The sequence below is a fragment of the Odontomachus brunneus genome, unplaced genomic scaffold (assembly GCF_010583005.1).
Source record: "Odontomachus brunneus isolate Ranch 3 - 2012 unplaced genomic scaffold, Obru_v1 Obru_scaffold_060, whole genome shotgun sequence".
Taxonomy (NCBI): Eukaryota; Metazoa; Arthropoda; class Insecta; order Hymenoptera; family Formicidae; genus Odontomachus; species Odontomachus brunneus.
Window position 1 is genome coordinate 421,013 of NW_022639510.1, and position 14,018 is coordinate 435,030.

A 14,018-nucleotide genomic window follows, 5' to 3' on the forward strand; every position below is an offset into this window, starting at 1 on the left:
CTCTCTCTCTCTCTCTCTCTCTCTCTCTCTCTCTCTCTCTCTTCCTCGATTTTATTTTTACTGACATTCAAATTTAGAACAGATAATCATTCCTCGAAGTTGTACTTCTCCGAGCTTCAAAAAAGAAGTTTCCGTTGATTCTGTCTCCTGGTTATTGATACAAGAAATTTTCGTACTTCTTGGAAAAAATGATGGATAAAATCATAAAATAATGGGCTGATCTTGAAAAGTATAGTGTAAGTTATACATGTAATCTCACGTTTCTTGAATCCCTGAATATGATGATAGCATTTTTATTCTCGTTTAAACTCGTAGGAAAAATGATCAAACTTCGCCTCAAAAGACAAAGGTTTTAAAAAGATCGGAAAATATTACTTTTAATAATAATTCGGTGACGATTTTGTTCAAATTATTTTTTATTACTGGTATTATAGTTTTGGTTTCATAAATTTCTTCACTAAAAACCAAAAAAATCTTCAAAATTTTCACTTAAATTCTTCCCACGAAATTCTTCTTACTGTCTTATCAGTCCTCACGTCATCCTTCTTTCGTATATCTTTATTTTGTCTTCTTATTCCAATCGATAAGCAAACTTTTCCTCTTTATTTCTTCCATCCTCTTCTTCCTCCACCTCTGATGTACTTCTGTCTTCTATTATACATTTCCCCTGTCGATAATTTTCTCTCCATAACCATACTAATTTAAACTTGCCTTGCACTTAAAGTGAATTCTATACCTCTCTTTTGGCTTATATCCAAGCCAAGGAGTTTCTCATATCCTATAATTTTCCTCTTATTCTTTATACTTCACTCTTCTAACTTGCGTAGCACCTGTTGTTCTTATATTATCCTTGTTCCATATATCTTTATTTTGTTTCCTTATATCATCAGACAACCAAGTCTTTCCTCTTCATCTTTTCTTTTCTTCCTCCTTTATGTACTTCTGCCTTCTACTACTACCTATTATATGTTTCCTCTATCGACAGAGAGAGAGAGAGAGAGAGAGAGAGAGAAAACGAGTTTCCTCTGCATTACCATATTAATTTAAGCGTATCTGCGTATCATTATCTACACTACGCTAACTACCCGTTCCTTATGACGTCATAACCTTTATTTATCTATGCACTTTTCCTCTTTTCCTATCTTTTCTATCTAACGCCTCGTTTCGCCTCTCACTTACACACTATCTACGCACTCATTTCTACATAATTTCCTCTATCTAGTTTCCCGGCATAATTCAATACACTAAAATTTCAAACTCACACACTACGTTAATCAAGCATTCACATACACGCCATCAATAACCAAGTCCTAATATAAGTAATTAAATAATTAAAGAACAAATTTATCACTAACCGAATTACGATTAAAATTTACTTCAATCCTTTATGACTTATTTCAATCCTTTCAAAGAGGATTTTGACCACTTCCCAGAGGTTTAGACGGATGAAAGTGCTATTATCGTATTCAAAGATCCAAAAGAAGTTACATATATAACTAACGTTACACCTTTTAGGCCGGAATCGGCCCATTTTACCCCTCATCCTTTTCTCCCACTATGACGTCAGTCGTTCCACTTTGCGATTCGTCTAAGTGGAAAATCAGATTACACGGCCGAGAATTTCAAGATGTTTTTCGGTGGCACACCCGACACTCCGGGAGTCGGATGTCAAAGACGTGTCTGAGAAAGGGAAGAAGATCACAGCTAACGGAGGCAGAGGCAAGAGCCAAGAGAAGGAGGCTCTCCTCGCGCGAGACTTCCATCTCCTGTCAGAAGTGGGATACATCATCGCAGCTATTCTAATCTCGTTGGCGACGAGGCCTAAATGGGTCGTCGGGGCCACGGGCGGGACATTCAGGAAGAGATCGACGACGCGGAAAAAGAAACGATCCGCCATCTGGAGCGTCGATGATCTTATAAACCGACGGCTGTTGCGTTGCATTGCGTCAAGGAGCGGACGCATTGCGTGACTTCGCGTTCAGTAGCCCGCGGAGAGTCGTGCGCGAAATGCACGTGCACAATTTCGAGACGACGAGCTTTTTCCGACTCACCGGGCAACCGTAACACTCGGGAAGAGAAGGCGAACGACTCGCGCGACAGTGGCTTTTTCTTCGCGAGACGCACAGCCGACTTGAGCTGTCAAAATCTCAAATATATCGCCCGACATTCGCAGGTGCGCACGCGAGCGGGTTTGACGAGCTGGGTAATTGACGCGATCTTCCGGCGCTTGACTTTTCTCCTCAGGCGGTAACGAGTGGAAAAGTGCGGTGAATTGTACAAATTGCTGTCAGGGTGCCTCGCGCGCTGATAATACATCAAAACACGGCGGAGAAATGAGACTGCGAGGAGCAGAGCTCGCGCTCAGCCTTCTGCTGCTGCTGTTGGTGTCCGCGTTCGAGTTTTGCGCGGCCGACAACGACACCTGGGCTGTGACACGCGACGCGAAGGCGCGGATAATCAAGAAGCTGCGGAAGGACTACCGGAAGCTGAAGAAGCAGGAAGGAGCGTTGAAGCTGATCGGAAGCGAGGCAGGCGACCACGAAGGTGCCGCGGTCAGGTCTTCTTACACCGAAACTCGATCATTCAAACATATTTAACCCTCCGCGCATACGCTGAGAGGAAAAATATCCAAAAAATAGAAAATATTTATTTACGAGATATTGATATTTACTCATAATAATATAAAATATTTTGCAAATAAGAAAATATACGTTTTCTTAAAACCTTAAATTAAGAGAAAATACTAGAAAATTTATTTATGGAATATATATATATATATTTGTTTCTATAAAAGAAAATATATTTCTTTAAAACAAAATTTATTTCTGTGAAAATAAATTTTATATCCCGCGCGCGTAAATAAATTTCCAAATATTTTTTCTCAGTATAATTTTTAATGAGAAAGCAATTATTTATTTTAATTAAATTGAAGAATTTAGATTTAAGTGAATATTAATATCCACAGAATATTTTATTTGTTAGACATTTTTTCTCTCAGTGTACAATCATATTTCTGGATCTGTCAAACCCGAACAACTTCAAATCATAATAATAAGCTATAACCTTGTTAAATATCATTAATCAATTAATCAATTTTAGACACATATGTTTTCCAATAGAGGCATGAAAAAAAATAACTTCATTAATCTAATTGAATTTTCCATTAACTAAATTTTCCTGGGGACTAGAAGAAAACTCGACTGTAAAAAGAAAAATTCCTGTAGTTTGTACTCAATTAATTGCTCTCAGTTATCTTAACCGACCTTAATAACCAGGCGAATGTTTTTGGTCGCATATAGACAAAAATATTATTCTACTACTAAGAAAAACGATTACTCAGGTTACTTTCCTTCTCTTAAATAATGGTTACCTTTAACAAAGGAATATTTTACTCTTGATAGTCTTAAAATATATTTGCTAGAAATTTTAAGAAAGCTTATTATATAATCATGTACTCAAAGGATTTATTCTTTTTACAAGAAGATTTTCGAATTAAAAACTTATCGAAAGAAAAGTTGTTTCGACTTTATGGTAAGCAAATCAAATTCTTGTTTTAATTTAATATTCTTGATTGAAAAGCTAAACTTACTAAGATTCGGAACGTGCTTTGAATAAGTTTCATACTATCACTTAAAAAAATGTTTGGTATTTATAACTAATCACAAAGAAATAATTACAATAATAATAATCTAAATAAATTCTACTATAATGTTAATAAAAATAACTTTATATGCATGTTACTACTACAATTTTACTACAAAGAATATATTTGGAGCAAAAAGTAACTATAATTTTAGCTCAATTGCTTTTTTCTTAATGTATAATGAGTTTTTGACAAATTCGCAGACATATAAACTTATGAAATGCTGGAAACAAATAACAATTACTTGAATGCATTTTTCCGTGTGCAGAGATATTATTTCTCGTCATCGAGTAATTTATCTGGTCCCCATTCAGTAGCAAGAAATGAAATTCCTTTCTCCGTGTATAGAAAAGCCTCAGCTATGAAAGAGTAGCGCAATAAAGTTTGCATACAGATTTAAAATTTTCCTGGACTCTTTACGGAAGTTTATGAGCGATTGAATATTCATACACAGAGGTGTCACACAAAGCAACAACACATTGTGCGCGGAGGGTTAGCTTGCCAACATATCCGAGACTAAGTATTAATAGTCATTACCTGAAACTTGTCCCACGTGAGACTTAGAGGCGTCCCACTTAGATACGAATTTAGAGTTAGATTAATTTTCCACTCGAATCACATAATATATGCGACGTTATACTTACACAATCGCGATTCAGCTGAAAGATTGAACTCTAAATTCACAAATCTATCTCACCTGAGGCATAACGAGATAAAACTTTTTGTAAGTTGTTTAGTATGTTATTTATAAGTTTTATCAATTCTTAAATCCATATCATTACTCAGATTTGCTTTGAAAATTAATTCCACTACTTTCTTAAAAATCCAAGAACATAAGGCAAAAGTTTTATTGTTAATCGATCTCAAACAAGACCAAACGCATTGATAATGCTAAAAGCGAGATTGTTAATTTCGAAAACGGATGATCACCATATTGAATCCGCCATTCCGAATTGTTTTACATCAAATTCATAATCAGTGACTCCGAAATACGTCACGTTTGGAGGAGCTTTCAACTAATGACTATTAATGCGGGTTTAATTACGAAGAGTTACGCGCGTCGAGGAAACGGCGCGCCACTCGTGACGTATGCGGAACGGAGGAACTTTATCATTCAATTGATGCGCCGATCAATTGCGAAGCGCGCGACGCTCCTCTCTCGGTCTCTTTACCGCGACGGCACAAACGCGGCGGATGCGTCAATAATTCGCGTACCGACGCGAACGGCACACCGACCGGTACTCACCGCGAAAGCACCGTCCGTCGCGGCGCGTTCTCGTAAATCCAACTTTCCGGCCGATAAAAGCGCGAAGTTTCACTCGCCAAGTTCTCCCCGGAGTGTAGGGGTTGATATTGCCCCCATGATAAAGCGCGGCCGGGCAATACAGAGGCGAGGGCTATAAATCTTCTTGTCTCTCTCTCTCTCTCTCTTTCTCTCTCTCTCCTTCCCTCTTTTTCTCCCTCTCTCTTCCTCTCTCCCGCGGGAAGGGGGACAAAAAGTGAAGAGCGCAGCCTTTTATTATCGCGCGCGCAGCTCTGTGCAAATCGCGCGAGCGAGCGAGCAAACGCAATGACGATTAAAAAGGGGTCAACTCGAGGAAGATTTATGTCAACGACCATGTGTCAACACGACCGCACGCTGTACGTCACGTACGCCGCACGTATGCGCAATACTGGGAATCGCCAGATAGCGTGGTCACCGTAAAGTCCGGCTGCGAAATAGGGTCGCGATCCGCGCAGCACCCGGCCGCCGGGTTGGATCGTTAAAGCAGAAGGCCGCGCGATTTTTCCGCTTTTCCGCGAGAGATCTCCATCTCGCGTAACGCGGGCCTGAACGATCAGGCGAGAGATCCTCGCAACATCCAATGTCAGTCGTTCTGACTTACATCGCATGACAATTTAATAAAAACGAAATGTCTATCTAATATTGCTTTGTAGATAAGATTTCAAAAAGGGGATTTCTGTATCTATGTGTGTTTTGTATATTCCCTTAAAAATCTAGAAACGTTGGAGATATCGAGATAAAACTTTTTGTAACTTGTTTAATATGTTTATTTACAAGTTTTATCAATTCTTAGGTCCATTCTTAGATCAATTCTTATATCATTACTCAAGTTCGCTTTGGAAATTAATTCCATTACTTTCTTAAAAATCCAAGAACATAAGACGAAAGTTTTATTATTAATCGATCTCAAACGAGACAAACGCATTGATAATGCTAAAAGCGAGATTGTTAATTTCGAAAACTGATGATCATCATATTGAATCCGCCATTTTCCGAATTTCTTTACACCAAATTCATAATCAATGACTCCGAAATATGTTACGTTTGAAGGAACTTTATCAGGAAGTAAATAGCATGGCTCAAAGGATTAATCCGAACCTTGTTAACTTGAACACAGAATTCTGGTAACTTCATTTTTGCTTGGACATTTAATTGACCCAACTCAATTTTCTCTTCCCGTGTAACACTAGAACAATCTAGAATTAACGAACACGAGAGAAGAATCCTTATTTCCGATCAAACTCTCGGTTTGCCCGAAATGATTTTCTTAGTCAACAGCTTGGCGTTCCTTAAAGCAAAGGATAACACGTTCTGACAATTCATTTATCGAACAAACCGCAATGACACTTCCGCAATCAACGATCATAATCGGTCATAATTATTAGTCGCTAATTGTATTATACGCGTCGATGATTTTTCCGTATCGAGAGTTTCCTCGTTATTTGTCGGGATTTGTCGCAATATCCTGCCGCGCGTCGGTCAAATCGCGAACCCGTCGTGCAAATCGATCGCGCACACATATACGCGCGCTCACACACACACACATTGTTTCCTGCTTTTTGTGTCACGCGCGACCGAGTCGCGGTCGGGAAAAGCGTGAGATTTTATTGCTGTCTGTTGCGCGCAGGAAACGTAGAGATACTTCACGACGGGAAGTGGGGCAGTGTGTGCGACGACGAATGGGACGACTTGGATGCCGATGTGGTTTGCAGGCAATTGGGTTTCAACGGTGCAATTAGAGCGACGACGAACGGGCACTTCGGCCAGGCCAGAAGTGAGACGATTATTATTGTCTTCCCAACTAATCCCCGCGGTCTTTCACGATCGCGAGTGCAGCGCGAGCTCGACGGAGCGCAGCCGAGACGTGTTGGACGCGCAAGTCTCGTACAAGTGGAGCCGTTTGTTCGCTGCAATTTATCGACAGACGCATCGCGTATTTTTAGCGCGTCGCGTCAAACCTCGTCCCTCCGCGAAAAAAATTTCGCGAGCGATATGCTAGATCTTTTCGCTGCTACGCTCGATCCGCCTTCCGGGTTAGTACCGTGTCCCCTCGATTTGTTTCCGAGCTGTCGTGAACATTTCACCTCGCTCTTTCTGGGAAAGGACTTTAAACTAATCAATTGAGTTGAAAGTTTCAGGTTGCTCCTACCTTTGCTTGAAGCGAACCGAAATGTTCACGAAACGTCGGAGAGAAATCCACAAAAGACACGTCACCAAAGCCACATCGAGCGAAGTAGCAAAAAGTTTAATATAGAAAAATCTTTTCGCGAAGGGAGAGAGAAAGAGAGACGAAGCTTGACGAAAACTGGATCGAGCACTTCTTCACACCGCGGAAGTCACGAAAATATCAGATTTTTGTGTTATTTTATTTTTCCTGCATTCGCACTCTCCTTCCTACCGTTTATTTGAATGATTCCCAAAAAGAAATATAACCTCATCCTTAAAGAGATTCTCTCAGAAGGATTTTTCTAAAAGGAAGATCTATTCTAAGCATAATATTTTTAAAATTAGAAAAAGCTCATCTTTTATCTACAAGTCTCTCTTACTTGTCGCCTATATCACGCGTAAGAGAATATTCTTTGTTTCAAATAAACATATTCCTCTTAATATAAGATATTCCTCTTAAGAGAAAAAAAGTTAAAAAGTAAGAGAAATAAAATTAAATAAAAGAATAATATCTTACGCGAGATTTATCACAGAGAGGCCTTCAAATATCCAATCACTTTAATATTATAATACTCGATGAGGTCATTTTGACTTCTTTAGAGTATTTTTGTTTTCACCATTCTTGTTTCTCATGATTTAGGGAAAAAATCTTTTATGGCTTTTAATTATTTTTAAGATAGAATACGCGCTGAAAAATTAACGGAAGAGATTGATAATATTCTGATAAATTATTTTATGATTTATCGTAAATATCCAAAAAGAGTCAATTTGACTCTTTATTTAATTGTCAGTGTTATAAGAACAGTATGCAAACCATTTTTTAAGATTTTTTGAAATTTTAGTTCTTTAAATCCGATTAAATTTATATTTTATTCAATATATATACCAATACATTTACCAATCTTTTCGTACTAATTATAGAGAGTAATCAAGTAATAATTACAATGCATCTTACTACAGAAAATTACAAATTTGGAAAAATTATGAAAATTGAAACTTTTTACAATATAAAATGTCAATATTTTGCAAATTATACTCTAAAAATGTTGAAAAATTACTCTCTTAAAATGAATCAGTCAAACATCACTGAAAACAATAAATATATACTGATTTACAGTTATAAGTATAGCACTGAAAGTGCTCAGTGATATCTGTGACTATTCACTTATTCACTTTAAGAGAGTATTAACACGAGTAATGAGAAACAGAGAGAGTTTTGAAATGATAGAATCGCAAGACATCCAAATGACTATTTTGACCATCCAAAGAGGATTGTTATTCCCGAGCATTCTAGTGTTAAGATATGTAACAGCCAATAAAAGCCATCGCAGATCGCAAATTTTAAATTTTATTTTCGATTGTTGACTCTATTACATATTTTAGAATAATATGTAGTAGAATTCCGATTAATAATCCACTTCATTAGGAGAAGAACACTCCATCACTAAAAGTTTTCGCTTAGTATATAGGAAATAGCACCTCATAACTAGTTTTAGAGAAATCCTCCTGAGGCCATATGTAAGAGGATTCTGCTAAGAGTGGGATTATATTTTTTTAAATAATATACCCAAATAGCAAGATGTCCTAAAATTATTCAGAATACCCTGAGGAGTATTCTAAAACATACCGAGCACATTCAAGAGGATTCAGGACGTTTTGGGCTAGAATTTCTCTAGTCAAAGTTAGGACAAAGCATAATGATTCCTGATCTGTCTGCAACCTGTCTGCCATTTTTAGGGGTGATGTGAGTAGCAGTGAGAGAGAAGCTCTGAGACCGAAATGACACACAAAGCACGTCGCAGCTAGTCTCTCACTTATCCACTCGCTTCTTCCATATAAATGGCGGACGATATCCTAAGTTTGACTTAAGGAATTCTATTTTGGGGGTATCTAGATAATAACTTTTCATCAATAAGATCAGGAATTAGATAAGGTCCGATAAATTAACGCGACGCAACAAGCGCGCGAATTCTCATACTGAAAACGTCCCGAAGGAAGATACTGGATGGACAACGTTTACTGCGACGGAACCGAGGACGAGCTCGCAAAATGTCGCTTCGATAGTTGGGGTGTCTCCGACTGCGATAGCAACGAGGCTGCCGGTGTGGTTTGCGTGCACGACGAGGAAGCGAAAACGACGTCGAACCCGCAGAAACCGCCGAAATCAAAGATAAAGGACACGCATCTGCGGGGAACGGCATTGCGGTTGTCCGGAGGCCGAGTACTTTCCGAAGGTCGAATAGAAGTCAAACTTGGTGATGCGGGTAAGGTGGAAACGCAAAAATAAAATGGAATGGCGTGAGCTAGATCTCCATCGCAAATTTTAACACGTGATAATCAGATATTGTAGTGAGCAATTGACGTCTCAACAATAAGCAATGGTTATTGTGAAATAATTCGTTTATTGCACTGACGAGAAGCCGACTAAAAAGACTAAGATTCTTATTTTGAATAAAAGTGTCTCTAAATGTAACTTATAAGTCTTCTGATTAGCTTATAAACACATATAGAGTAACTTTTCCTCTCTAAAACTAGTCCTTTCTAAAAAAAGTATGTAAGAGATTTAATTGTTTCCGCTTTTCCGCGATGCTAATTGGTTTTCTCGCTTAGCTCACTTCATGAGGGCTGCGGCTTGCTTCGTGTCGTTTGCGCCTGTCAAATTACCAGGCAAATAGCTGTCATCACGTTGGTTAGATCACGAAAAAAAAATACAGAAGAAATATGTCTCTCCCTGTCTCTCCCCGTCTCTCCCCGTCTCTCCCTGTCTCTCCCTGTCTCTCCCTGTCTTTCCCTGTCTCTCTCTCTCTCTCTTCCCGTCTCTCCCCGTCTCTCCCTGTCTCCCCCTGTCTCTCCCTATAATTATTAATTAATTAAAGTATATTTTAATTTAATTTAATTTTTATTTTATTTTTATTTTACATTTTTTATTGTTTCTTATTAGCTATATGGCGCGCGCATGTATTGTTCTAATATTGAAGTAAAAAAGAAGTCAAAATAAGAGCCTAAATCTATGTCTGTAGCAAATTTTGCTACACAAACTGCAATAGTGTCAAGCTCAGCCTGACAGTAACACCAAGAGCCTTTCAAACATACTAGTATTAATTCGTTCCAATTCACTTCCGAGAACTCCCTCAAAAGTATGCATGATTACCACGTTAAAAGTGAAACAGAAGAGAATGCTTGTACAATAAGTGATTTAATAAATTTTCACTCAGATAAACACATAGGTGTATGTAAAATTAGCAGCAACTTTGTTAATCAATTTGTAAAGGTTATATCACTTATGAGTGGTGCATATGTGGCATTCATATTTATCACATAGAGTGACAAAATAGAGATATAAAAGAAATGCTAAAAAAACAACGAAAATTGGCTCAAAACATGTCATATAAAATTTGACATGAAGATCTGAGTGTAACTTTGTTGCTGCATCAATGCACAAGAATTTTACATTATTGCGTGATATAAATTTATTGATGAATTCAATACAGGATACGTTCTTCATCAATGTAATTAAAAGAAATTTCCACCATCGACTGTTTCTCGTCATGATAATCATAAAAGTCTATCTGAGCAATTCATTGATTAAATGAGTGTGTTACTGTCAAGTATCTTTAAATAAAAATTGAGCCAGATGAACAATCTAATGTAGGAATTTAAACTGCAGAATTTAGTCGACCCTATAAAAGTTTGACGAAACTGAAACATAGCTATACTATATTGCAGTACAACTGAAATAGCTGTTATATTGTAAAAAGGATATAGCTTTTCTTTTCTCCATATAATTTTTTTCAATTCTGTTATATTTCTAGTAGTACAGACTGTTACTAAGATTTGTCTTGCTAAGGAACATAATTTTCGCTAAAAATTTCTTCATAGCACATTCCGGTCCCTAAAATATGAACAGCACAAAAAAGGATAGTCAATCACTGCAGAACATCGTCCCACTGCTCGATTATAAAATTCTATAACTTTCACTATAAAATTCTCTGTGGTTTTCATTTAAATTAAACAATTCGGAGAGAGAAAATAATCATAATGCAGCTGACAATTGTAACGAAACACGATACTTTCTGTTTTATCGAATGAACGAGCTCCGAATTCCGATAGCGAGAGATCACGAGGACGCTCGACGAGCATCCGGTGAACCCGCGAAATATGATGAATTCGATTTCAGATTGGGGTGTCGTCTGCGGCGACAGTTGGTCCATGCTCGAGGCCGCCGTCGTCTGCCGTCAATTGGGCCTCGGTTACGCGTCCGTCGCAACACAGACCGACTTCTTCGGCGGCGAGGTGATGCCGATATCGATCAGCGGAATACAGTGCCACGGGAACGAGGGGAATCTGGCGGATTGCCTGCACGACAAGGTTGTAAACTGTCCAGGTACCTCGATCGGGAAAACTAAGCTCAAATATTTGCGACGGCACGGTCGCAAAAAAGTTGCGACGAGACGGTACTGGTATTGTCGCGGGAGATACTTCACTTCGCCGAACGCGACGCGCAAACACGACGCTTTTTGCGTCCGCAGAGTAGATGGTAAGATGTTTGTAAATACCAGCGGTAGCGTCGAAGACCTCGAGAGAGCATAGGAGAAACAATTACATATATCTGCTCACGGAGATTACTTTTCAAATCGACGGTGTGAGAGATCGATTTACAACGCGGTTCGCGTCCAGGGAGCCGCGAGAAGGTGGGACCTTCGTCGATTTAAACGCCATGATCCATCTCGTATGTAAGTGTGATAGAAAAAGCACCTTGTATGTAGTATCCAGAGAATGTAAAAATATCAATCAAGTTTTTCCAAATTTATGTATGTCCCCTTATGGCCGCGGAGCCAGGTCCATTGGCCATTTTTCCAAATTTAATAACTTTGGACAAATGGTAAGTAGTTAAGAAAGAATAATCAAAAAAATCCAAAAAGTGGATGATCACTATGATCAATTTCTCTTCTTTCATTGCCAAATTGAACTCTTAAAAAAATAGGTAAAAAAGACACTAATAGAAAATAAAAACTGTTCTTTAATTAATTTCAAGCATCCACAAGGCTTGGACCCTTTTATGTAGAAAGATGTATTATAAGCTACCATTGGTAACAGAAATTCGGAAATCATAATTTTGTGGGTTAGATGATTCTCACATGACTATGGCTAAGTATGTTTCAATTCAATTCAACCAATTGATGATTGATTCGAGCAAAATCGATCGAAGAATATTTAATTGACGGTTGCCTTCAACGAATTCAATTAAAGACCGTTCAATTGACGACTGATATGAGCAAAGAGAATCAAAGATTGTTCAGTTGACAATTGAACTTAGCGAATTTAATTAAAGGCAATTTGACTGACAATTGAACTTGACAAATTTAATAAAAAGCCTTTTAATTGATAATTGATATAAGCAAGTTCAATCGATTCAATGGAAGGGAACTCGATTACTCAATTTACAATTAGTTACACTGAATAATATTCATACCCGGAGCATCGTAGTATCGGGAAAGATGTCAATGTTTGAGAAGTGCTACATTGAAAAAGAATTACTTGAATATTTATTTATTTATTGAATATTTACTTATTTATTTATTTATGGAATATATATAAAGTTTCTATATTTATGGAATATATATAAAGTTTCTTTGCAGAAATAAATTTCACTTTATAAGAATAAACTTTATTTCACAGAAATAAACTTTATATCACACGAATAAATTCCCAAATATCTTTTTTCAGTGTAAATAGAACCAACATTGAAAAAATACTCTGAGAGAAATTCTGATAAAAAAATTAACAAACAAATATTTCCGATTAAAATACCGATAAATTTTCATATTTTTCATCGAATGTCTCTTAATCGCCCAGATAACAGAGAGAATCCCAAAAGAATTCATGTTTATATCACCAATTCTGAGTTTTTTTTATACAAAAGAATTTTTTTTATAAGAAGGATACCAAAAAGAATTTTTTTATGAGAAAAATTCTTTTTGTATCTAAAAAGGAATTCGGAATTGGTGATATAAAGATGAAAAGTCTAATCAATTCTTTTTAAATTCTCTGTGCTATCTGGATGGATACAAAAATTCATCGGAATTTTGATCGGAAATTTTGATTTGTTTGTTAATTTCTTATCGAATCATATTCTTCTCAGTGTGGTCATATCAATCTTCAATGAAAAATCTACAATTTAATCTACCGATATAGTCAATTAAACGACGTTTAATTAAATTTGCTAACTTTAACTGTTAATCAACGATCTTTGATTCCCTTCACTCATATCAATTGTCAATCAAACGGTCTTTAATTGGATTCGTTGAAATCGATTACCAATCGAACGATTGTCGATTGAATTTGTTGAAATCAATTGTCAATCAGATGGTCTCCAATTGAATTGATTCATATTAATCAATTAAACATGATAATTAATTCAAGAAATAATTATTGACTCGCAACTCTAGTCGCATTCCCCGTCTCTTTCGCTCTCATACGGTATACACAAGGTGTACTTTATGTGTACCACGTATATACAGCGAACTCATGTGTTTAACGCAAAACAAGAATCGACGTCAACGCGCAACTTTGACATTTACGTACACTGAGAAAGATCAGACAGAGAAAACAAAGTCTCGGAGCTGAGCAAATTTCGCTGCATCGATTGCAATCGAGTCAAGTTAAATAAAAAATTAAGCCGACAATGTCAACACGTCAGTAGATGTAGAAATTTCAAATGTCATTTATAGTGAAAAATCAAACGAAGAACTGAAATGTGGTTATATGTGTGATATAGATGACCTTTCAAAAGGCTAATCCAATTACGTAATAAGGGTAACTCTCCCTCTATCTCACTACTCAATAAATCAGACTATTATTATGACCAGTAATGAATCTATTAGGACCTTAACTTAGTTTCCGCCCGCAAATGTTAGATGGCAA

The 14,018-nt window shown here is 37.2% G+C and overlaps 1 protein-coding gene across 1 annotated transcript in view; it reads left to right on the plus strand.

Moving 5' to 3' along the window:
* Nucleotides 1-1,699: 1,699 nt before the first annotated feature.
* Nucleotides 1,700-14,018, plus strand: part of LOC116846128 (lysyl oxidase homolog 3A-like) — a 33,001-nt gene continuing 20,682 nt past the window's right edge. Inside the window, exons 1-4 of the mRNA XM_032819604.1 lie at nucleotides 1,700-2,544; nucleotides 6,556-6,702; nucleotides 9,089-9,358; nucleotides 11,272-11,478. Of these exons, the coding sequence (XP_032675495.1) occupies nucleotides 2,334-2,544; nucleotides 6,556-6,702; nucleotides 9,089-9,358; nucleotides 11,272-11,478 (835 nt within the window). The 5' untranslated portion in view covers nucleotides 1,700-2,333. The remainder of the gene's footprint in view (nucleotides 2,545-6,555; nucleotides 6,703-9,088; nucleotides 9,359-11,271; nucleotides 11,479-14,018) is intronic.